This window comes from Meriones unguiculatus, chromosome 9 (assembly GCF_030254825.1).
Source record: "Meriones unguiculatus strain TT.TT164.6M chromosome 9, Bangor_MerUng_6.1, whole genome shotgun sequence".
In the NCBI taxonomy this organism is placed as follows: domain Eukaryota; kingdom Metazoa; phylum Chordata; class Mammalia; order Rodentia; family Muridae; genus Meriones; species Meriones unguiculatus.
Window position 1 is genome coordinate 10921457 of NC_083357.1, and position 25887 is coordinate 10947343.

Genomic DNA, 25887 nt, shown 5'->3' on the forward strand with positions numbered 1-25887 from the left:
CTAGAAGAGTCTGTGGGGGGGTAGGAGAGTTTCAGGAAGAGTGGGGAAAGTTGTAAAACACATGAGATATAAAAGTAGAATGGGTGCTGAGGATTAAAAGGTATAGTAAGAGATGGGACAGGGAGATGGAAAAAGAAATAGGAAAGAGAGAATCAGCCAAAAGCAACTTGTATATGAAATTGCCATAAAAACATTTCGTATGAGAATTAAAAATCATTTTAAAACACTAATAGATACATATTCTTCCTTATGGTGGTTTTAAATGGGTTTTTCTTAACAACGACATGCCAAGCTGACTTAACAATTTTATGACATGGGAAAAACTACAAATTTTGATAGTCAAAAATTGAACATTGTTCTAACAATTAGAGGGTGTGCGTTCTTTCCATGCCCATATGGCGTATTTATGAAAATTTACCACCTTTATGTCCGTGCAGTTAAAGCCAATTAATTATAAACAGAACAATCCAGTCAGCTTTGTCTTCCTACAGTAGCAGTGAACAGCAAAAGGTAAGCAAGGCTGGTCTACCACACTGCAAGTTCAAAGCCACCAAGCACAGATCACCAAGGGAAGCAGGAAAACACAACACTGTGTAACAGCAAAACACCGATGGTACCAAACGTGGACTACAAAAGGCAGAGAAACGCACAGATTTGAAGGAAGACAGACAAGTCTCCTAACCACCCAAGGCAAGAAAAAGATTCCCAAATAAGTCCGAAAGGAGAGAATAATAAGGACAAGTCAGAAGGCAACAGAACACTGAGGCCAAAGAAACAAGAAATGCCAAACACCGTTCAAATGACAAATTAAAAATGAACCTCGGCCGAAATGCCGGAGGAAGGAGAGACAAGGAAGTCACTCTGCAGGTCATTTGAGATGAGAGGCAGGACAACCTAGCAGAAGAGAGATGCTAAGAGTACAACTGGGCCTGCTGACACACACCCGCATTCCTGGAAACACACAAGGCTGGGGTTATCTTGAGCCCAGAAGTTTGAGGCTAGCCTGGACAACATAGTAAAAAGCATACTTTCTCCCAGGAACAGCTGGTCAGGCAGTGGGTATGCTCGCGGTGGTATCACCACAGACAAGATGCAAGATTAGAAAGAGAAAATTCAATAGACCAAATGATCCACAAAACAAAAGAGGTCTCATGATTGTATCAGTATATGGAGATTTAACAGCCATCACTCTCGCCTCTGGAAAGTGGGGACCTTCTCAGGACAAACTGTAGTGTCTCCAAATATAGACATCACCAGAGAGTTAAAGTCATCGGTCTTTGTTGCTTGTACGAAATGAAAGAGAACATCCACTACTGAGAAATTATCTCCCATTTCCCCTCCCACTCCAAAATGGGTAGCAATGGATCTCACATTCCTTCCCGCAGTGGAACTATGTTCTTCTAAAGTCAAATGTTGTTTTGCACAAGTCTGAGTCAGTGAGAAGTGTTGCTTGTGGAAAGAGGAAAGCAGTCTATGTTAAGAAAAGTGGATGTAGCACAAAAGACAAGGAAGAGCCCTGTGGTTGAACCCTGTGTTTGGGTCCTAACAAGCTGAAAGAGCTCACCCACTCCCCTGGCAGCACTCTTGAAAGGAGACAAAGCCACAGAAGCCAAGGTAGCCTGGACACTCGGGAAGACCCACGTAAACACCACAATGCCCAGGAGCACAGAGGGACCCTGAGGAGAAAGGCTGTCTTCATGGAGACCTGCTCTTGCCTTCCAGGCATCCAGAAGCCTTGTAGGCTCTTGTCCAAATTCACAGACTCTTCCATCCCTAGGCTGACTTGGGTCAAATTTGCTATAAGCTCCCAAGATAGAGGAGCTTGGAGCCTCCCAAGTGACTTAAAGCCTGTCAACTCTCTGGCACACGCAGTCTGTATCTTGACCTCCCTCCCCATTAAATCCACAGGGACATCTGTATAAGAAAGAAATAATGACAGACACTCTGGTGACCCACAACAGAAGCAGCCTGCCCACTCTAACCTCTCCTCCAGGTCTGGCCACTGCTTTGATTTGCCTTGGCGGCCCCCAGCCTCTCCCTTTTGAGCATCCACAGAAGGCTCGTGGACAGCCCTGGCTGGCTCAGTCAGGTCCCTGCGCAGGTGGAGGGTGCCGCTGGCCATGCTCTCTAGGAAGCTGAGGATCTGCAGGCAGCTCTGCACCCTGGGTGGGAAGGGGCAGCTGGAGGAAAAGGCAGAGCTCAGCAAATCCATGAAGGGTCTGCTCTGCATGTCAGAGGGAGAGTGCTGCTGGGCACCACCCTCATCTGGGGCCCCAAAACAGCCCAGCAGACAGAGGTCCTCAGCCAGCTTCTCAAAAAGCCCATTGCTCCTGAAGAAGTGCTCGTTGACCGGGTCCAAGTGCAGTGCGGCAGACATAACACAAAGGGTGTGCAACACCAGCTCCAGGGTCCGGCTGGGGGACACTGCACCCCATGTTGGCGCTGCAGGCACTTGGAGGGACCCTTCCAGGTCTGAGAGCAGGGACAGCAGTCCATTGAACCCACTGGAGACGCGGAATGCAGCGTGGCCCTTGGGGGTCTCCAGGATCCGGAGCAGAGACTGAAAGAGCAAGCAAAGGAAATGAGTGAAATCCAGCAGGCAGTCGGGACCACGTACAAGCACATCTGTCCAGGAGCAGTGCTGTCTGTCCCCCGTGCAGAAACTAGGCAAGCCAGGTGGGCAGTTCTTAAACACTGTGATGTCACTCTTGCTCATGTTCTTATTACTTTAGGATGCCCTCGTGTGCTTTTCCTTAAAACCCTTTCAAGGTCCATTTACCTGCCACCATCTTTACATAAATGTGTTTCCCTCACAGCAGTTTTCCACCTATGAGTTGTGACTCCTCTGGGGGGAGGGGAGGTCACAATTGAGATAGCTTGCATATCAGATATTTACATTATGATTTATAACAGTAGTAAAATTACAGTTATGAAGTAACAACGAAGTAATTTTATGGTTGGGAGTCACCACAACATGGTGAACTATATTAAAGGGTAGCAGCATTAGAAAGGATGAGGACCACTGCTCTAGAGTTAGGCCTCACCCATTCTGACAACAAAACTCTTCACACACACACACACACACACACACACACACACACGACTGCACCTGAGAGAAAGTTGCCTCAGCTCTCTACCAAACTGGGACTCAATTTGATAAGGAGCCACAGTAGACTTATCCCAGGAGAACTCAGCTGCATTTAACTCTCTAAGTGAGGCAAGTTTTGGCCCTCCAATGTAAAGAAGACACACAGTGACATGGTACAGCTTCGGCTTTTTAGTCTTCATCTCCTTCTCCACACAAGCAGCAGGGCTTTGACACATGAGGAGAGAGAGGAAAGGCACTGTGCCCAGAAGCAGGTTGTAAAGATGAGGCTCTCCAGAAGGCAGGACAAACCTGTGGGCTAGGGTCAAAACTCATTCTAGAGCAGTGGTTCCTAATCTTCCTAATGCTGTGGCCCTTTAATATAGTTCCTCGTGTTGTGGTGACCCTCAACCATAAAATTATTTTGTTGCTACTTCCTAACTGTAACTATCTGCTGTTATAAATCATAGGATTATACAGTTATAAATCATAATATCCAAGTTGCTTGAGTAGCAGACAGGCTAGACCCTGCGTGGGAAATTTAGCTCAAGTAGCCAGAGCACACACATGATCCACCACCCTCCAGGTGGCTGAGACATCTGTCTACAGGCAAATTTATTTCTCTGTAAAATAAAACCTTCACAGAACACTTGAAAAGTACATTCACTGCCCACAAGTGCCTGTTGCATAATAGATGTTCCTCACATGGAAGAGAAGAAAGAAAAGAGGAAAGATAGGGAGAGGGGGAATGAAATAGGTATGCACAACTTTACACAAATATTTAATCCTATGGTCCTGGGCATTGACCTGAAAGATAGCACTGGAACCCATCTGAGACTGGCCATCACGCGTTTGGATGGCGGATGGCCTTTGTGTAGTAGGCTCTGGAAAGTGCTTTATTTCAAGTTTATTTCAAGTGCTTTATTTCAAGGTTTCAAGTGCTTTATTCTTTTAAAAAGTTAACGCTGTGCTGAATCAAGGAAAGGGACATAGCTCAGAATCAACTCTGGACGCTTAAGATACAGTTCAAAGGCCAAAAATGAAAAAAATGACTCCCACTTTGGGCCAAGAGCCAATGCTGTGACTTAATCACATGGCTTAAGATGACGAACCAAAGCCTGATAGGTGAAAAGTCAAGAGACAGAGAAATCTTGTGCTCAAAAGCACAAGGCACAGACAAGTCCTTCAAGAGAAGTATGTGTCATGGGTCAGAACAAGGTTACCCCAGAAGGGCGATGCTCAGGAAATATAAAAGCTCACGATACACACTGCCCAAGGCCCTTGTCTTATAGACAGTCACAGCTACCTGCCATTATCTCTAGAAACCCCTCTGTGCATGAACTAAGTATTTCCTCAGCTAAAGAGGAAACTAACTATGAAATGGGCATAAGTTTTAGCCTCTTCCTTCTAAGTGATAATCCACACAGCATATGAGCATGCAAATCAGTCTACTTCTCTGAGACTGACTTTGTGCCTGGTCATGCGATACATGCCATGAAAAAAAATAAGTCAGTCACCAAGACATTAGAAAACCCATAAGTAATGACATCAAACAGTTTCTATGAGAGCTTCTAGTGGCTCATGACCACTAGGAGGAAGGCTTCAAGCAAAAGGAATGAAGAAAGAGCTTTTGTCACATGGCACAGGCCAAAGCAAATGCAAGAGGAAAGAATGATTAAAGCGGAAGCCTTAACACATTGTAGCTCTTTGTCTGAGCACTTGGATGGCCATGGAACATCCCCTGGTCTCCACAGGAAGCAAATTTCAGTGGTCCAACCTGATGCCAGACATAGCTAAGAAGAGTTCCATCCATCCTTCCATGAGTGGTAAGAACAGATATTTTACAGGATAATCAGTCCAACAGTAATCTTTACCCATGATCTGTGCTTCTCAGTGGGTGTCTACCTAGATGGCTACTTTCTTCCCTCTGTTTGGGAGGGGGAGGAGTAATGGCTGCCCTTAATTGTTGCTTTGTTCGATTTATTAAATTCTGGGTCATTATCTAAAATGGGGGTAATCTCATTAGAATGTAGACTGCTCTATTATTTCTTGGGATGGGGTTAATTTCATATTTGCAGAGTCATAAAGTAAAGAGTCCAAAATCCAATTACAAAGGCTTAATTTCATAGCAACTAAAGAGAAACATTTCTATCATAAAGGAAAATAAATATTTCGGGACTTCGGGAAATGATTAGTCAGGAGCTGGGGCCCTAGGAGGAGGGGTCTCCATTACTGTCATTCAACTTTGCATGATAATGTATCACACAGGGTTCCGAGTCTGCAGAAAAGAATAAATTGAATCAACAGAAGTCAAAGTAATCAGGATAGGGCTGACACATTTCAAGAAAGGTCAGCCTTAAGCGCATTTTCTCGTCCTTAACTCAGTTATGGTGTCATCGGCTCTGAGTTAGTATTCCTCTGGCCTGAATCTATAAAATGGATGTCTGCTGCATGGCGCTAACTGTGTTAGGGCTAACAGGATTTATTTCACATCCTATTATTTGTTATTCCTCATAATTTTCCATGTGTCATGCTGGAAGACTGGTGAGGTAATGTGATTAAGCTCAGAGTTGAACAGCTAAATGTATATTAGCAAATCAATCTGAATTTGTGCATAACCCAATCACAGTCCCCCTGGCCACAGGGAGGAAATTCATTTGCTTACATTATCCTTTAACTTAGTTATCCTTTGCCAGAATTGGTGGTGTAGTCGCACAGCTTTGGTGTTGATGCGGAGGTGCCGCTGGGTTCTGGAAACATCGACTCTGAGGTGGTCCTCATATGTGCGATGTGAGTGGCCTCCAGAGATTGCAAACCTCACTGGGAAGGACACCGCCTGCCTCCTTGCCTTGGCCCCCAACACTCCATAATGGGTCCCCTCATCCTCTCTCTGACCCTCTATGTAAACCCAATGCATGGGCACAGCCAGCCTTTAAGGTCTGAAGTAGTGATCCAGCCAAAGAGAGCTTGTTTCACGTGGATGTTTGCGAAATTGCAAGGATCTCTCAGATGATTTTAAAACAGTCACAGATCCCACATCCGATTTCAGGGAACATTCACTAGCTACTACTCATGTACTCAGAATCCAGGCTAGGCTCTGGGGACCCACCCCTCTCTCCCACCGCACAGCAGTGTGTAGCAGTCCTAGTCCATTGAGGGTGTCGGCAGCTCCTGAGGCCTCCTAACTGCCCAGCAGAGCCTGGGAGTGAGAAGGCGGCAGGGGAGCCTGTGGCTCTGACTTTGTTCAATGAGCTCACAGAAGGCTCATTCCTTATGAACTCTCTTGGTGCTGCAATTCTGAAATTATATTGAATCTGTAAAACACCATAATGGCTTTGCATTGCTAATTCTAGAAGTTCCGTCCTATTACCCAGGGGCTAGCACTCCAATAAGACGCCTCTGGGCTGCAGAGTAAACAAGATGAACTCTCTCTGAACAAGACAGAGCGCCCTCCATGAAGGATGGGAAGCTCCTTTCTGTTTCCCAGAAGAGTCAGAACGTAGCTTTCTTCTCTATGGGTCAGTCTAGATTTTACTATGAACATATCAGAAATAATTTTTTACCCAGTGGAAAACCAAAGTCCCGGTTGTGGTTCTACCTTCCCGCTTCCTATCAGAACACTCAAATCCATCTAACAGAAGCTTGACATCAAGGAGCAGTTGCCCCATTCTCAGCTGCCAGGCTTATCATTTGAGTGACAGTAGTCTCTGCAGCCCTCTGCATGCTTCTGTTTCAAACAGGAGAGGACCAGCCCATATTAATCTCAGGTCTTTCCCATCACTACTTTTCAACAAATTCTTTGCCCTTCTCTGGTGGTAGGTAGTGGGTTTCCAGGCCTCCTGCTTGCTGGGTAAACCCTCTACCATAAAGCCTCACTCTAGCATTCACTACTTTTGTCGTAGCTCACATCATTATGGCATTAATGTGCTTTCAAAAGACCTACATCTTTCTTTTGTGTTTATTATTTCCTTTCGCTCACTTTTTGCACTGTAATTAAATCACTACTTGAGTTCTTATCATCCTTGAAATTCATAAGTATGGTCATGGAGTCATTCTCCCTGGAGCCTCTTGGGATTCTGTGGCTATTCCTAGTTCTTCAGGTGAGGCCATGTGGCAACAGGAATAACTCCCTCAATGTCTAGCATGGACTCTGCAGAGAAATGGAGACAAAGACCCAACTCCACACTCCATGCATTAGAAAGGATAGTGGAGAGAGAACCAATGCCAAACCCATTAGGTTTGGAGTCAGAGCAATTTCATAATTTTCCTAACGTTCCTCAGGAACCAGATATGACAAGTTCAGGAAACAAGAAGATGTTTCTTTTGGGTTGTGTCATACACAGAGGTGACAAGTTCTGCTTAAATCTACACAGGAATACTTGCATTTATGTCCCTTCACTCAAACAGCATAAAACTAAAGAGAATTGTTTTTTGGTTTTTGTTTTTTTAACTAGCAATTGATGACACAGCCATTAAAGACTCAGGCTTACAACTGAAAAGACAAGAAATAAATAGAAGGTTTTTCATTTTGTTTTGTTCTTGTTCTTTTTTTAAACACAGGGTCTCAGTATGTTTATAGTTCTGGCTTGTCTGGGCCTCTGTATAGATCAGATTGGCCTTGAACTCATAGAGATTTGCTTGCCACTTCACGCTGAGTGCTGGGACTAAAGGAATGTACCATCACACCAGCTCTCAAAGAAAATGTTTAAAAAGCATAAAGCACAAAAGAATAAAGGAAATAAAGCACAAAAGAATAAAGCAAAAAATTATAAAAGGATGATAAATTAACATAGTATATATTTCTTGACTACTTTAGGATAATTTGATAATTATTGGCAATATTACAAAAATAATACTTCTCTGTACCATACAAACGTGATAACTCAGACTTGGTAGTCCATTTGTGCCCCTGTCCCTGCAGCTTTGGGTCCCTTTAGCTTCCTTTCTAGCTACACACTCTCCCCTATGAGCTCCCGGACCAGGTTAAACTGTAACAGACTCTCCCATTACCCTCTTCACACAGCCTCCTATAGACACGAAGTATCTATGCAGAGCCCCTCCCTCCCTGAGGTCTGGATCAGCACTCATGTACTATGAGCATGGGTTCCTAAGCTCCCAAGTAGCAAGAGCTATGTCTCATCATCGTGTGTGTCCCAAGAGCTCTCACCAGACCTGATCATTGGTTGATGCTCAGTAAATAGAGTCAACAGAGTACCTGTCAGGCCACCACTAACTCACACCCCGCTTTCATGATATACAGTGGTGCTGGATAGTTGCTGACTGTCCAAGGACTACATTTCCCATCACCCCCTGCAGCTGATAGAGTCCTGCTCAAAAGTCTGTCTAAAGAAAACTGAAAAGAAGCTAGAGCATGCTAATTCACAGCCTGAATGAGATGTTTTATGTCACTCTCTCTAGCCTGTCTCCCCTTATCTTTCAGCTGAGTTAAGTCCCCGAGTGACAGCTGTTCCTGAATTGCAATCCCAAGTACTTGTGGAATCTCCATTTAAAAAAAAAAAAAATTAAGGCCAGATTTCTGAACTCCTAGAACTAAGGAGGTGGAGGCAGTAGGATCAGAAGCTCAAGGTCATCCTTGACTACATAGCGAGTCTGATGCCAGCCTGAGCTACATGAGACCTTGTCTCAAGAAACTTATTTGTCAGGCAGCTAAGCATATGGTACTTATTACTTACAGCAGCTAAAATTGCCTGGCACAACTATCTACCTACCCAACACCATGGACCAGTGCATGAACAAAGGCAAATAACTTGGTGCATGGACCTGAGAAAGCCAACTACAAAGGACTTGACCTCACCTTGAGAAGATCCAGCTTCAGCTGCAGCTCCGCCTGAGTAGACGAACACAAAGCCCCCACAATGATGCTCATGTACTCCTCTGCATTGATGATTGAGAGCTGCTCCAAGATTCTGAGTGAGGCCCCTCGGTAGCATTCATCATCCAGGAAAATCTTGATGAAGGGCACCATGCCGTGATCTTTAAGGACAACTGGGGACAAGACAGAGGACAGGGCTAAGGAAAGGTGGACCCTGGCATTGCAACTCCATCACAAAGAAGGCTTTCGCTTTCAACTTCCCAAGCACTTTACACTTCATTCTTTTGGTAAATGGTTTTATCAACACCCATAATGTATTAATTAGAAAGAGAAACTTTGGTGCTGAAGAATTAAGAAGAAAAACTGTATTCTTCATCGGTGGAAATTCTATTTTGAGGAAGAAAAAAAAATTGCTAACATCTTCGCTTGGGCAAAAGTTCAAGATAGGATAAAATAAGTTCAAAAGACTCATGGTGTGACATAATGACTAAAGTTAATAACCATGTATTATACAGCCTTTGAGTGGCCCATCTATTTACCTTCATTCCCTAACCACTTCTTTATCCTCTCTGCTAAGGTTCTTTTTTCAATGTGCTTATTCTATGAGAATTCTATATATTATATTTTGATCATATTATTCCCCCTCCTAAACTTACCTACCTACTTACCCAATTTTAGATATTTTTCTCAAAAAAAATACCCACAAAAACCCACAAAAAATATCCAAAAATACCCCCAAAAACATGGAGTCTGAGTTGTGTCGGTATTGTTGGCCAACTACTCCTGAGCGCGGGGCTTGCCCTAGGGTGTTTTGATGTGCCCGCTGTCACTCCATTGAAAACAAAACTGATTTTTCCTTTCCCAGGAGCTATCAATTGAGAATAGCTTCTTTCCTGGGGTTGGAATCCTATCTTCTACCGAAAGTTTATAGAACACAAACCAGAATTTAAGTTAGGGACATATTTAATTTCTTATGTCTTTTCCTGGGGAGAAAATTAAAGGAATCTAATTATGCTTTTCTTTTATTACAGGCAATCTCAGGCTTTTCTTGCCAAGGACTGGCATGTGGATTCATTCTCATGGAGTAAAGACTCAGTTTTGACTTGACCAAAGAGCTTAATGTGGATTTATGCCCTTAGGGTCCTGAGTCATGACACTCAAATCATAGCCATACTCCTTCTAAATGGAAATCATGCTGAGAGTCCTGCTCAAAAGTAGATTCCTGAGACTGACCTCCATCTACTACCAATCCAATGTCTGAGAGTCAGCCCAGAAATGTGAATTCTGACCAGGACTTGAGGCACAATTTTGCAGGCTTTCCTGTGCTAAAATGGAATAGCAGGCTTTTCCACGTAGCATAGTCACTCTACAAGGGCCTCAGTGTCCTTTGTATCTAAATCACCAAATCTGTTGGCAGAACTATGTATCTGCTTCGTGCCATATACTGATATACAAAAAGGAATCTCTTTTTTTTTCTTTTTTTTTATTCTTTATTAATTACACTTTATTCACTTTGTATCCCCCCCCATGGTTCCCTCCTTCCTCCCATCCTAATCCCTCTCTTCCTCCACCCTCTGCATGCATGCCCCTCCCCAAGTCCACTGATAGAGGAGGTCTTCTTTTCCTTCCTTCTGATCCTAATCAATTAGGTGTCATCAGGAGTGGCTGCATTGTCTTCTGTGGCCTGGTAATGCTGCTTCCCCCTCAGGGGGAGGTAATTAAAGAGCAGGCCAATCAGTTCATGTCAGAGACAGTCCCTGTTCCTATTACAATGGCACCCACTTGGATACTGAACTGCCATGGGCTACATCTGTGCAGGGGTCTTAGGTTATCTCCATGCATAGTCCTCGGTTGGAGTATCAGTCTCAGGAAAGACCCCTGTGCTCAGATTTTTTGGTTCTGTTGCTCTCCTTGTGGAGAGAAATCTCTTTTTAAAGAAAAACATGAAGGATTAATGTTTTTAGTGTTTCACTTTATGGTTTATAAAAGGCATCTCTACTCAATGAAGCAGGGTGACACTGCATTTTACTTTAAAAGAAAGGAAAGGAGTTTTGTAGCCTCATTAATTTAGAAAATGCTATATTAAGCAACATTTCTTTATCCACCAACTTTACTATACAATATCAACAAGAGTCAACAGAGTTGTATATTTTACAGCTGATCACTAAATACTAACCAGGACATGAACATTAGCCACCATGCTGTTACCAACTATTGGATCACCTTTGAACTGTCATAGGTGACTCATAGTTCGTGTTCTGTTGAAGACTGACGGGGTAAGGTTAGAGCTATGATTACCTGCATTGCGAACAGAGCCTTGCAGAAGTGTGACCACAGTGTTCAGCATCACACAGGTGAGTTCCCTCTCTGGATCCTTCACACCGGGATTAGACTCTTTCTTTCCTGTCACATTTAAGAGTCAATAAATATGTACGAAGTCTCCACGGCACAACCCACAACCTCTTCCTCCTTTGGTGTCCTGCCTTCATACGGAGACATGAGTGCAGTGCTTCCATTAGAAGGGAGGATGCATCCCAACTCTGAAGATACAACCTGGAAACCCTAACCTCAGTGGCTCTCCAGCTTGAGCATATCGGAAATCTGGAGAGTCAAAGGATTATGCTGAGTACCTTCCTCAGAGCTGGTGGGCTAGACTTGAGTGAGGCTGCGTAATTCTTGTTTCTAACATGCTCCCAGGTAAGGCCGATGGATCTCTTGCAGCAACCACGCTCCAAGAAACACCACTCTTGATAACAAAGCAAGCCCTGCCACCCTGACCTTCCCCATACAGCCTGCCACACGTATCTAGAAGAGACAGTTGCTAGCTCATTGCCTGAGCTAAAAAGCGGCATGAGGGGATATGGAACAGATAGACAGGCCATTAGATCCTAAGGACCAGACCTGGTCTCTTCAGCCACTGCTGATCCCCAGTGCTGGGAAAGTACCGAAACAAATTGCAAGCTTAGCTTCTATTTGGAGAATCAAAATAAGTAAATGAATGAGCACAAGAAGAATTTATTTACCAGACGCGGAGTGCAGAAGAATCAATAGGTCACATTTAAAAATGCAAAGCACTGAGACTGGAAACACTGGCTCCCGGGAGGAGCTAAACTCTTCTGGGAATGTTTGTAAGTCTGGGGTTGGATCGAAAAGAGGATCTGATCTTAAGCTGCTAGAAAGGCATCGTCTGTCTAGGGTGCCACTCAGTGAGACTGTGTCCTGCCTTCCCTATAAACAACAAGGAAAGTGAGGGAGCGGCTGTGTTAACTTCATGCAGGAGGCTACTTAAGGCAAGAAGGTAGCTATGGTTAGAAGGCGTTCCCCAAAGCCCTATGCTGGGGGTCTCTCACTCACCCTTAAAGGTACTTGGAGCTACATCCTTTGGGAAGTAATTAGCATTGGATGAAGTCATGAAGATGGGCTGTATAAACTGGCAGGACTGATCTATCTCACTGTGCTATGCTCCTTATGTGTTATACTAGAGCAAGAACATCTTCCCATACCTGATAAAACAGCGTTAGATGGAAGGGGAGGAGGTTCTTCCCAATCAGTGGACTTGGAAAGGGGCAGGGAGGAGATGAGGGAGGGAGGGTGGGATTGGAAGGGAATGAGGGAATGGGATACAGCTAGGATACAGGGTTAATAAAAGGTAATTAATAATAAAAATAAAAAATTAAAATTAAAAAAAAATCTCCGTACGCTGGCACCATGATACTGGACTCCCCAGATTCCAGACCCATATGCCAAATAAACTTCTATTTGGGAAGGTAGCATTGAGACTATATCATCGGAATGCAAATAAACTATCTTTGTAAATTTCCCAGTCTATGGCATTTTGTTATAGTAACGGAAAACAGACCCAAACTACCAAGCAAGAGAAAGAAGTATAGAGGCACAATGCTTCCAAGGCTGGGTCTCACTAAAGGCCTAGACACACAGAAGCATCCTGGAAACACATTGTCTTACATCCTGATCCTATTTGTAAACATTCTGGGGTAGGACTCAGCTCTTCCCTGGACTCCTGAAGGTGCTTAGGTTTCGTCTTCTACAGAGCAAGACTGAAGCGACAGGGACAGCAACATGTGTGAGAATTCCTGGCACCTTTTACATGCCGCACATAACACTGAGTGCTTTCCCTTTAATTCTTACAAGGCCGATAGCATAGCTACTGCATTTTACAGAGGAGAGAATGGCCTCGTAGACGTGAGGTAACAGGATAAGATCATCCTGCTTATACCACAGCCATGCTTCCCGCCAAGACTGACAGGTCCCCACACTAACACACTCTCCATCAGCTTCCTCTTTCCCAAGAAACAGAAAACAGACAGATTGAGCCCTTTTGACTAAAGTCTGATGCTGAATTCCAAAAGCATGCGGGGGCTGGAGAAGCTCCCGGGCCCATCCCACCAGTGAAGCAAAGGGGATGGAGAGAAGGGAAAGGTGGGGAGAAGCGAGCAGCTGGATTCCTGTGTCCTGCTGACCCCCCTCCAGGCTGGCTTCCAAGGGCAGCAGGGAGTAAAAGATTTGATAAAACTAAAGGGAATGGAGAAAAGAGGCTGTACCTAGCTCCTGTCTGAAAATCCTTGGAGATGAGGATTTCAAAGCTCCATGTGTAGTGTCCCCAGTGGGGCAAGCATGAGCCATGGCAAAGTAGGTGTGTAGCCCCTGAAGACTAAGAGGCATGCTGGGGCAGCAGGGCTCTGAAAACCTACTCTCAGTGGGAGACCACAGGCCACACCCCAGCAGACCCCAAAAGGGCCCCCAAAGCCCAGGCCACTACAGGCTCTACTATCCCCTTGCCGTACTGAAGGATCAGACTCCCTGATGATTTTCACCAGTATGTTCAACAATAACTTGAGAATTCCTTGAGTCAGTTTCTGGAGTTCACTTAAAATGGTGTCTGTCCCTATCACCTCTGGGGAAGACTCAGAGACTGCCTGTTCTTTGCGAAGCTACGTGCCCCGGAGCTCCTCTCTCTGTCCACCACAGCACGATGCACATACTGCATTCTCTGTCACTCTGCAGCGTAGCAGGCCCCGCCTAGCTAACAACCACTTCAGCCTGCTTCCCCACCCCTCTGAAGAGGCACCTGACTTCCTCATGATCTTGGCCTGTTTCCGGAGCTGGGCCAGCAGCAGGCCTAGTAGTCCCGAGTCCCGGAAGATGTCTGTGAAGAGCTGGTCACTGGCGGTGATCCTGAGGATGCTCTGCAAGGCCACAAGGGTGCAGGGGTGCTCTGGACTCTCCTTGATCAGACGCTGCACCTTCGCCAGGATTTCATGGGGCACGTAGAGGAGCTTGAACACCAGCGTCTCCAGCAGCTGGAAGAAGCGCAGCTGCACGGGGGTGGGCTTCAGGGGCACGATCTCCACAAACTGGGAGATGGGCTGCAGTGTCCACTCCAGCAGAAAGAAATTTCGAGGGTTCCAGGCCCACATGGTCTTCATGGCCGAAAGCACTTGGGTGCAAAGGACAGCGTCACTGGCTCTGTGGAAAACATTCTGCAAGACCTGGAAGGCCTGGAGATTTTTAACAGTCACCCCTGGAGGCGGAAAAAAAAAAAAAAACAGTTCTGCAAGTTAGCTCCCTGCCTGTCTAGAAATGCATGCTTGAGTTCTCAGCAGCACAAAGAATCTGACATTTCTCTTTTTTAGTTCCAGTGAGTACACATGCAGGAAATCTCAAGACTCCAGCCATCGTGGTAGGGAAGGGGCTGCAGGGCTGTATCTATTCCAAAGAGAAGCTAAGTGTTGCAGCTCCTGCCACTCTGAACCGAGCAATGAGAGCCCATTAACTGCCCTGTCTACAGATGCACGTTAAGGTAGAGATTTGGGGATCTATTGAGGTAGATCAATCAGAAGCAATCCAACCAGTTTCTTCCTATTTAAAATCACGGGAAAGTGACGATCCACACCACACTTCCACTGAGCACAGCCGGGCCTGGAGATTCGGTTTCCACCAACTACCACCAAAAGATGATGGAGATGACGGTACAATGTCAGGTTGTCCTCTAGACAGGCAAATGGATGCACTTTCATTACCCACTTGGCCTTTTTCCTCCCATTTACTCTCTCTCACCCCAGAACTTCTGGTCCAAAGCCCCCTTTCTGCCTTGAATTCGCTAATAACTTGGAGCTCTCTCCTGCCAATCACATCTGATCCTCTTTGTCTGCATTAGTCCCACCCAATGCCCTTTTCCACCTGGCGCTTGCGGCATTACTGGCTTCAGCCTTTCCTCACAGCCTGTCACTTCCTGCCCCTGCTTGCATCTCCAGACCCACCCAGCTGCTTCAGACCACTGTTTCTTCCTGGCTCAGTACTTTGTGCCATTAAACTCTTCCCCTTCCTTTCAACCTAGACAACTCAGACTTAGCCTTCAAATTTTCCTAAGTGGGATGTCTGTGCAGGGTTTCCGGACAGACCCACTAGAGGTCAAACATTTGCCAATGCTTCCATGCAGCTTTGCCTCTGTTAAGCAATATTTCCTCCACTTGCTACACAAAATGAACTTTTTGTCGCAAAGCTAAAATTTCACAGGTGGAAAGTCAGTTAAGGGGAGATTTAATGTCCATGGGTCTGGTTATGTCTCTGAAGGTCACAGAAGCATCAGACCATGTGGCATGATAGACAGGTGCAAATGGAATCAGAAACCTGCAGAGCCTTCCGGGACATAAGACTGACTCTCCAGTTACCTGGAGACGCAAGGAGGACCCACCAGAAGCCTCGAGATGGAACTTGAAGCCTTCAAGCTGAGGATAAGTGACACTGTCAAACACCTTCAGTTCTGCCCTCCCACAAGTTGTCAGCCACATCACCAGCTCGATGAGCTCCTCGAGGTGGGGTTCCACCTCACCCTGGGTCAGCCCATCATACCTGCAGGAAAAACAGGGTCAGCTCCTGGAGGGAGTGGCTGCATTGCATACAGTCCTCCTCAGAAAGACCAGAAGGTCTCCATTCGGGGAGGAATCAGCACCAAAGGCGAGGAGAGGGCCCTGGATAAACATCGCTCCAATGCAAACTCCAGCCTTCCACCAGTGAAGTGCAATCAGATTTATTCACTTCTGTTTTATGAGTGTTTTATGAGTATTTTGCCTGCACGGATATATTTGCACTGTATGTGCCTGCAGAGGTCAGAAGAGGATGCCGGCGCCCCCGAAACTGGAGTTACTGGTGGCTGTAAGCCACCGTGTAGGTGTTTATAACTGAAAATGGTCCTCCACAAGAGCAGCAAGGAAGGGCTCTTAACCACTGAGCCATCTCTCTGACTCCCTCTTATTGTGCTTTGCACTCTACAGTGCTATTGTCATTAGTCAGCTGTGGCCTCAAGACATCAACTAGAACTGGGGTGTAGGTCGGTTGGTAGGGTGCTTGCCTAGCATTCATGGTGCCCTGGTTTTGATCCCTAACACTGTATAAGGGCAGTTGTGGTGATGTTTACCTATAATCCCGAAATTCGGAAGGTGGAGGCAGGAGGATCAGAAATTCAAGATCGTCCTTAATAGTATCGAAAGCTTGAGACCAGCCTGAGTTATTTGCGTGCATTACATGAGACCTTATCAAAATAAAAGAAGATAAAATAAAATTTCAAAGCACAGACACACACACACATAGAGAGAGAGATCAACTAAGAATTCCAGAAATAAAAATGTCATACTTTAAATTAACTTGTTATAATATGGCTACCATATAAATATAGTATTTTGCTATTAATTATTGTTAACCTCCTACTGTGAACAATTTACAGATTCAGCTTGATTATCAGTATGTATGTAGATGAGAAAACATGTATTTGTCTGGTTCTGTAAGATCCATTGCTGAAAATGTCCACTGGAGCTCTGTCAGTGAGCAAAGACTGCTACACAGAGGAACCTGTGAGGGAGCATAGTCCTGTTTAGAGAACGGCTGCTTTCTGTGGCTGGATTCCCAAAAGGCAAGAACTTAAGAGGCTCACAGAGCAGAGGGCACCTCCAGAATGGAAGGCTTGCTGTTTCCAGGGAGGAAAAAGAAAACCTAGACAGCATGGGAAAGATGTGGATTTCTGAAGTCTTCCTCATGCCCAGCCTATGGCTGATGGCGTCCATGTTTACCTGACAATGGTCAGGAGGTGTCTTTCTCTATTTATAGGGCAGGAGGGCCCCTGGAGTCTGTCCGGCTCTGCCCTTTACAAGTGAGGAGCACGTGAAACATGGCTCCTGGAAAGGTAGGGCGAGAAGGCAGTAAGCTGGGCAGCCACCTCCTTACACTGGTTTCCCTCTGTCCTCTATAAAAAGCCTAGGAAAAGCTGCCCAGCTACTGAACAGAGGAAACATATAAAAAATGCTATCTAGGGCACCACAGTGTCCACAGCCATCTGGCCACTAACCAGGCTGCTTACTGTGCAGGAATGGTATACCTAAAACATTTATTCTTAACATCTCTTTGAAGGACAGCTTTGCTTTATTGAAGCCTTGTAGAGATGGAGATTCTTCACTGAGAGCGTTCAGCCTCTCTCATCCAAATCTCCTCCAGTGCATGTGAAGCATGCTTCTATCATGAAGTCTGTCAAAGACCTTGCTCAGGTCCACTCCACTGAGGAGAAGCCAAGCCAAGCCCAAAGGAATGTACACAGCCTTGTCCCGAAGCAGCTTCCCCAGCTTCAGTGGAAGAGCTCAGGCCACAGAAGGATTTCTGTTTATTTCCATCCAGTGCTCATGCTAACACCTAGGCACCCTAACCCAAAGAGTGGAGAAATTGATCCAGCCCCAGATGCACGAAGCCTTTCCCACAGTTCATAGGTCTGGGAGAAAAGGCCTTCACTTAAGGGTTGATCTCAGAAACAACAAGCAGGGAACAGGCCTTGTGAGGTGGCAAGCGAAAGGAAGCTCACTGAGAGGCGTTCTCAGTGATTGTCTCCCCGGATGACTGTACCGGGGGTTTGTGAGAGCGTGGAGTGGAAGCGTACAGAGGACAACTTTATGGGGTAGTTACCCATCCGTTCCAACGGTGGTGGAGAGCTGAAGGTGGGGCATGGCGTGCTTCCTACACAGCCCTCCAAACACTGAGGTAGGGTATATTTCAGCAGACCCCAGAAAGCATCTGAGCGACTCCCATGGGCTCTAAGAGGTGGGAGTCAGGCCAGCAACAGGCAGGTGTTGTGTGCCATTCAATGGACTAGCTGAAGTGGTTGTTACTGTCACTCACTGATTCCCTAAAGAAATGGTTTCCATGTCTCTCTGCATGCTGAGTTACTGCTGCAGGACGAGGTCTTCCTACCACGCTCTTAGGAGCCTTGAATTCCATGATATGCTGAAACACTCTTGCTATTTGTCTCCCACCAAAGCATCAAGACAACACTGAGCACTACAGCTCGAGTGGGTCACGTTTCCCTCCCCGCTCACCAGGCCACTTACCGCAGCAGTACCTTGAGTAGCAGAGGGTAGCCTTCCCCGCTCTCAAACTCCAGGAGCAGCGCAGAGGAGATGGGGTAGGAGTCCTTCACAAAATTCAGGATGAGGCTCACAGCCTCGCTCACCTCGGGTGCAGGGAGAGTGTCTGCCAACTTGGAGAGGTTCTGAACTGAGAGTCGGACACAGTCAGCAGCTGTGGGAGAGAAGCACCGCCCTGCTGAGCCAGGAAGCATAAGGTTTTGCTGCTGCTCTCCCTTCTCCCCCCATCTACCTCCACTTCAACTTATACAGTAAGACTTGAGTGAGAGTAAGTTGAGAATATTTTCTGCAGGCTCTTGGATTCCAGAAGAGGCTCCCTGTGGGAAGGACCTTCCTGAGAGCAACTGACACCAGGGTTGGAGGGGGGCCAGACTGTGAGCTCCTCCTTCCCAAGCTGTAAGAGAGTCCTAGTCCCTAGATAATGAGATGCCATGTAAGACAGGAGCACTGTGGGAAAACATTAAAAAGCAACACAGAGCCAAGCATGGAGAGTTGAGCAAAAATCAGCTTGATGAGAAGTCCCGGGAAGGAGCAGTGCATGAGGCGGACGGTGGCAGAAGGAGAGGGAATGTTTCGGAAACTTGAGAGAAGCCAGGGCATTCAAGCAGAGGTGTGAGCTGTGGGGAAAAGGGGAGGTGGGATCTACCCATGAAGAGCCTGCCACGGATTTTGTTGGGCACCTGGAGCGGTGGGAAGTGACAGGAAGGTCTGAGTCAGAAGAAAGATGCCCTCAGAGTGGCATTTGCATGAGTGGGAGACTCTTCTAAGAGGCAGGAAAGTCACAAAAGTGGAACTGAGAGGATGCAGGATCAGAATCTCAGCTGTAAGGACTCTAAAGTGCCTAACGTGGGCCCTGTGGCAAGGGCCTAACAAGGGCCCAAGAGTAGCTGTTGATGAGGTGGAGACTGGCAGGCCAGCTCCTTTCAAAGCACCTGCTAGCCCCACAGGCCTATAGAGAGTGCCCATACCCGTAAGAAGCCTCTAGACGTAGTGGTCCTGGGGAGGAAGCTTTCTGAAGCCTTGGCTTGGTCAGCAGAAGACAACAGTCAGAGACCCCTGTGATCCATGCCTGCAGCCTTTCCTTAGCCCACTCAGACTCTAGCCATGGGGAGGGTGAAGGAGACTGAAATGTCCAGGCACAACTTAGCTTCAACTATAAGCATAGACTGAACTCACAGAAGGATTTGAACCCAATGGCATCTCCTCCAAGGACTGATTTACAGAAAAAAAAAAAAAAGAAAGAAAAAAGCGTGGTGGGCTTTCCCAATTCTAACCAGTAGATGTTCCTTATTACAGAGAGAAGGCAAATCACAGGCCACATATTTGTGAACATGCAGGTGATATTAGCCGCTCAGTAACCCAGCTTTGCCCAAAATGCCCATTTTCCGGGATCAACCCAAGAAATGTTGTGTTCCAAGATGGCTGCCATGCTCAACTGGGAGAGCTGAGAAAACACTGGGAAGAGGGAGGTGAGCAGAGGGGTGGGAGGCGTCCTTTTTAGAGGTGTGCAGCCCCAGAGTTCTGCATGCTTATCTGGAGCTTATGTGGGTCCTGCAGTGGCAGGGAATGCTAAGGAGGGCCCCTGAGAGAGCTAATGGAACTGGCTCACAAAGCATTTCATCTCCAATAAAAACCCAAGTGACGGATGGGAAGCTGAGGGCAATGTGCCATGTGCTGTCTAGGTACATGTATGTCAGCACCCACTGGAAATCATAACAGTGCAAGGCAATCAACGCTATCATTCTGTCCGCCTTATAGATGAGACAAGCAGGGCTCTCCCGTGATTGTGGACGTGAGATCACTCGGCAGAGTTTCTAGCCTGCTTGTGGTTCCAGAGTTTCCAGCCTTCACCCCAGACATGCCCCCAACAAGGCCCTAAGGTGCAGGAGTCAGACATGCCCCTGCTTAAAAACAGTTTATCAAGATCTTCTATCACTCTTGAGTGCCACTTTCCCCATGCCAACATCTGCCTCCAACATCTGATGTAATGGGCAGGCCCTGCATGCTGTCTGGGAGTAGGCACATGGTAAATGAGTCCCCCCTTCGCCCCTCCTCCAGTGACGCTCAGAGGGGAACAGCACACATTTTCACAAATGGAGTCACACCATCTAGGGTCTTGTCCTGGGCAGGTTGGCCATTCGATTCTTCTTTCCAGAAACCTGCACCGATGTTGACAGAGCCCGTGGGCCCTGGAGCTTTGCTCCGAGCTAAAGGAACCCCTTGAATGACCCCCCCAGCCCACACCTGGTCTCCTGGAACCTACATCGCATGTATTGGATGACGCTGGGGCTCTGAGCCTTGGAGATTGCCCGCAGCACACAGAAGGTAGACTCTTTCCAGAAGAAGCAGCTGTGTTCCCGCAGACAGGTGGTAGCGATCAGCAGAGACTGGAGCTCGCTTCCCGAGAGAAGTCCCTCCAGACCCCGAGACTCGCTGCAAATGTTTAGCAGCATCTGGGAGGAACACAAAACAAGGAGGTTAGGTAGGACTCTCCGATGGCAGTTTGCTCCTGGCTTCTCGGCTGCATTGACAGCCATTCCTCAGCAGAAGGGGGTGGATAGTGTGCCGGAACGTCCTCTATCCCCAGCCAGCACTGAGCACACAGCCAGCTAGGAAAGACGCATCCTGCTCCTGCTTACAAAAACAGCTTCCTGTAAGTCATGTGCCTCCTGAGCATATCAAGAAGTCACACGGTTGACTGACCTGAACCATCGGAGCCCCGCACACCTCTACTCTCTGATACTCATGCAGTGCTGAATGACAACACTCAGTGATTCACTTCTCAGAAGTGATGAATCAAGTGGTGCCTGTGACTTTTTTAGAAAATGCTGGCTCCTATTTTGCAAGTCGGACTGAGGGGAAAGGTCCGTAAAAGAGGCCCTTCCAGACGCCAGGGAGGAGGTGGAACTTGAGAGCACAGGTGGAAGGAAGTCTGGGGTGGTGAGGGGAGCCAAGTTGGGGGAGGACCCCACTCTTCACAGGGAGCAGAGGGGAATGAGGATGTTGACACATAGATGCCCTGAAGAGAAAAAGGGAAAATCATCTTGCGGCCACCCAGGCTTTGCAGAGTGGAGACACAGGGAGAGCTGTGCCAGAGAAGACAAGGCGCTTGGAAACTAAGGCCGAGACAGAAACCTCTCGGGAGCAGCCAAGAGCCTGGCCCTTGCAAAGCAAGCTCAGGGCAAGAGGAGGCCAGGGCCCTGCTTACTCACCTGCACAAATATCCTCTGCCCTTGAACATCGCTCTCCGAAAGCTCATCCTTTTCCACAGGAAACGCAAAGAAGAGATACAGGCACTGCAGGAGCAGGGCTGGAAGCCCTGAATCCACCACTCTGCCCAGAGTCTCCTGCAAGGGAAGATCACAGGTCACTGGGGGCAGAGGTAACTCTCACCTGCATGGAGCCCCACATCTGTGGAACTGTAGAAAAGCCACTTCCCCTCACCTCCGCCTTCGCTGTCCTTGACTGGGAAATGCAGGTGACCACGGACCCACCTATAGGAACTGCTTCTCTGAAAGCTAATTCCTTCCCTTGACCAGTGGAGCCCTGGTTTTTCTTGACTCCCTCTGACACTTGTCCTCCTCAACAGACAGCTCTTAACTTCCCTCACTGCTTCAGGGCTGTCTGCTTCTGCGGACATAAAGTCTCGCTTAGACTGCAGACACATACCCCCAAGGACAAACACTGAGTACAAGTCAGGGGTCCCCCTACAGCTAGCATCTATGATAAGGCTGTCAACCTGCCTCAGACAGCCATGACAGGTTATACCAGCCCAGCTCCACACAGACATCCAATCACCTACCTAACACTGCATGCTGAGGGCTGCTGCACCCCACAGCAGCAGCTTGCATGGTCTACGGGTCCCTTGCATGGTCCCTACACACAGATTCTCACTCCCATTGCCTTTGTGCATCTCTTGGCCCATCTTGCAAGGGTCTCTGGGCATTTCTACTGATGATCACAACTGCCAGAGTTCCTGAGAGGAAACTAGCCTCTCACCCACTAACCACTCAAGAGGTGGCCTGAGACACCCAGCTCCGTCAGGAGAGGACACAACCCCGGCCAGCGTGGGGCACACTACACTTAGAGCCGAGAGGTGACCCTCATTCCAGCCGGACCAGCTGGGAAGGAACATGGAGCCCAGGGCAGGCGCTCCGGGGTGATGCACTGGGGTTCCACACAGGAAGCCTGTCTTCTCCATGTGCCTCCATCATCCAGCTCAGGGTCCCCAGAGGACTAATAGGCCCCATGCATGGGACACCCCCACCCTGGCCCTTACTGGTAGGGAGCTGTTGGTAAATTCAGCCATAAATTTTCTCACACTGACCCTATGAGAGAGGACTGTCTAACCCAGCATCTAAGATCACAAAGAGGGCACAGCCAAGTGGCAGGAGTGAAGTAGTTGGCTTGTGGTTGCACACGGCTTGTCCACTGAGAAAGCAGGGCCCAAGCCTGAACCTGCGGCCCAGGAGTCCATGTATGACAGCAGAAAGGGAGAAGGGAGTTGGATAAGTCAATGGGAGGAGACAGGCCACTGCCCTGTGCTGGACTTTAACTCTCTCTGTCCATAGATAGGGGTACCTGGGGGCACCTGAGAGGCCCAGAACTCACCAAGTCTGTCCCCGTGAGCACATACACTGATTTTAGGAGCAGGTAGCCATCCTGATCCACATCACTCTTCCACCGCAGTAGCTGCCCAACTGCAGCCCGGGCTTGCTCTGCAAGATGTCAAAAGCTGGTTGGTGATGCATCCTCTCCCCCCAGCTTCCAGGACCTCCTCTTCCCCAAAGATGAGTCTGTGTCCTGCTGCAGAGCACAGGCCTCCTTCCCCACATACCTCAAGGCTACTGGAGTATGCCCCAAACATTACCCTCCTCAAGATTAATAACCCTGGAGGGGGCAGCTTTTATTACCCATAATAGTCATCCATAGTTCCCTATTGCCATGAGTATTAACTTAGCCCCTCCACAATTGGACCTCTACAGTCCAGACTTTTCACTCCCACTTTGTTCATCACCCAACACCTTTCACTGCTGAAGACCCAGCCATCTATCCCAGGCCCAAGCTTCCATCCACCTGAAATTTCCCCTGTCCCTCAGCCCACAGGCCCTGTGGCACATTGCCCAGCCTCCAGGGGCCAGCTCACGTGACGGAAGAATGCTAATCAGGAGCTCAAATAAAATGTGCATTCTCTGGCCTCAGTGTTTTAACCAGACCAAGCTCTCTGGGCGTGCCTCTATGTGAGGTTCTGTATCCATACATATACTTTCTGTGTATGACCTGGGAGCCTCTTCTTCTCTGTGTGTGAGATTTTTCTGTGTGCATGTGCATCCAAAAAATGTATAGTTTCTGCGTGTGGTGCGGTGTGTGCGACGTGCATAGCATGACTGTTAGTGTGTCTCTGTTTGTGCAGAGCACACATGTTTAGGGTCTGAACGGACAGTGTTTCGGATGGCTGTTTGTGTGTGTGTGTGTGTGTGTGTGTGTGTGTGTGTGTGGAAAGCAGTTTTGTTTGGGGTTTATGCATGCAGCACACAGCATAACTGTGTCCATGTGGAAGTGTGTGTGATATCTGAATGCAGAATCTGTGTGAGTGTCTCTGTGTGTGGTATGCAGAATGTATGCGGTGCACAGTGTGCCTTAAGTGTGTGACTATGAGCATCTCGGTGTGAAATTTTTATGTTTTGTGTCTATGTGTGCAATGTGTCTATGTGTGCTCATGTAGTGACAATGTGACTGTGTGTCTGTGGATGGAGTGTGTCTGGCATGACTTTCTCTCTTTCTCTGTGTGTGTGTGCATACACACACATGTGTACTCTCTATGTTGGGACTGCATGTGCCTGTGTCACAGGATCAGCCCCTTCCTGTGCCCCTGCCTTTTCCCAGGTCCATGCCACTCTCCTTGCAGAAGAGAGCCAAGGAATTTGTGAGGAGGGTCGGTTTGCAGCCAACTTTATTCGCCATTGTGCGCTCGTGCACTCTAGACTCTCTTTTTTTACCTGCGGGCTTTCCCGCAAGTGCCTGTTGTATTTCTTGGGCCAGCTGGTCAGACACGTCTTCTGCCAGCCTTTGGAGACTGCGAAAGCAGATAATCCCCACAGAGTGTTCCCAGGCCTGAAAGGCAACGAACAGACTCCAGTTAGAGAGCGCAATGCAACCAGCCATGCACCAAAGTCACCTGGCCTGCCTCCAGCCATCCAAAGGCTCCACTTCCTGCCCCAGGTATAACCAAAAAGCCACCCATCATCCACTGCAGTGGTTGGCCTCGGTTGTCACTTGGCAAGATCTGGAGACATCGTGGCATCTCATCTCTGTGGGAGTGTTGAGGAGTTTTCTATACTGGGTTAATGAAGTGGGAAGACACACATAAATGTGGGCATCATCTCTCAGTGTATTAGGCCCAGACTGAGTAATGAGAAGAAAGGGAATGAAGCAACAATGTTCCTCTCTCTCTCTCTCTCTCTCTCTCTCTCTCTCTCTCTCTCTCTCTCTCGACTGGAAATGCAATGCGCCCAGCTGCCTCACATTCCAGCTGCCATGACCTCTGATGGGCTGTGCCCTGGAACTGTAAACCATAATAAGCCCCTCCATCTCTTATGTACTAGGTGGTGAGGATTCCTCTGCTACGTTTTGAGCTAAATACTGTATTTTGTTTTGTTTTGTTTTGTATTTTAAATTTTCTAGTCTATACATACCGACCTAACTGGCAAAGGATTGTAAATGAAAGAAGATATGATAATGCTTCAGAGCTTTGATAAAACAACAAAACTGCTGATGGCTATTGGACACAGTTTGTCTTCAACAAACATTTGACAGGTGTTATCACAATACCCACAATGTACAATAATAATGACGCCCAAGTGCATAATATCATGGTCTTATTTCCACTAACCTTCGAACCAGGCTTTGAAGTTGGCGCTACTTTTAGACACATGGAGCGTGGTGGCTAGTTTTAAATGTCAAACTTGCCACAACCTTGACTCAGAAAGCCTGAATGAAAATATTTCTAATCAAGTTGGCCTGTACACATGTCTGTGGGGATTTCTTTGGGTTGTTAACTGATAGAGACTCGGCCCCTTGTAGACGGCACCACTCCCCTGGCAGGGATTTCAAACCATGGAAGACAGGATAAAGCCAAGTGCAAGCAAGCAGGCATCATGAGTGCCTTCTTTTCTTTCTGGCCTTGATAGGAGATGTGATGTGGCTAATTGTTTGAGTTTTTGAGTTTAATCATGCCTTGACTTCCCCTCAGTGGTGGACTGCATTCTGGGATTATGAGCTAAATAAACCCTTTCTTCCTCTATGTTGCTTTTGGTCAGGGCATTTTGTCATAGCAATAGAAATGAAACTAGAATAGAGTGAAGGAGGGATTAAGCAAAAGAATCTATTAAAATTCAGCCTCCAGAGTTAAGTTGTTTCAGACAGGCATGGTGGTACATACCTGTGGTACCAGCACTCACGGGCTGAGGATAACAAGTTCAAAGCCAGCCTGGGCTACATAATGAGACTGTGTTCAAAAAGAAAGATAATGAGAGGAGAAAAAG

General features: G+C 47.2%; 1 protein-coding gene across 2 annotated transcripts in view; it reads right to left on the bottom strand.

The window, feature by feature from the left end:
* Wdfy4 (WDFY family member 4) overlaps positions 1-25887 on the bottom strand; it is a 228805-nt gene that overhangs the window by 178382 nt on the left and 24536 nt on the right. For both annotated transcript variants that reach the window (XM_021643461.2, XM_021643458.2), the window contains exons 3-12: positions 24343-24457; positions 22955-23061; positions 21556-21690; positions 20607-20796; positions 18308-18497; positions 15634-15791; positions 14008-14460; positions 11217-11321; positions 8901-9091; positions 1983-2560 (exon numbers count right to left, since the gene is read on the bottom strand). In XM_021643461.2, the coding sequence (XP_021499136.2) occupies positions 1983-2560; positions 8901-9091; positions 11217-11321; positions 14008-14460; positions 15634-15791; positions 18308-18497; positions 20607-20796; positions 21556-21690; positions 22955-23061; positions 24343-24457 (2222 nt within the window). The remainder of the gene's footprint in view (positions 1-1982; positions 2561-8900; positions 9092-11216; positions 11322-14007; positions 14461-15633; positions 15792-18307; positions 18498-20606; positions 20797-21555; positions 21691-22954; positions 23062-24342; positions 24458-25887) is intronic.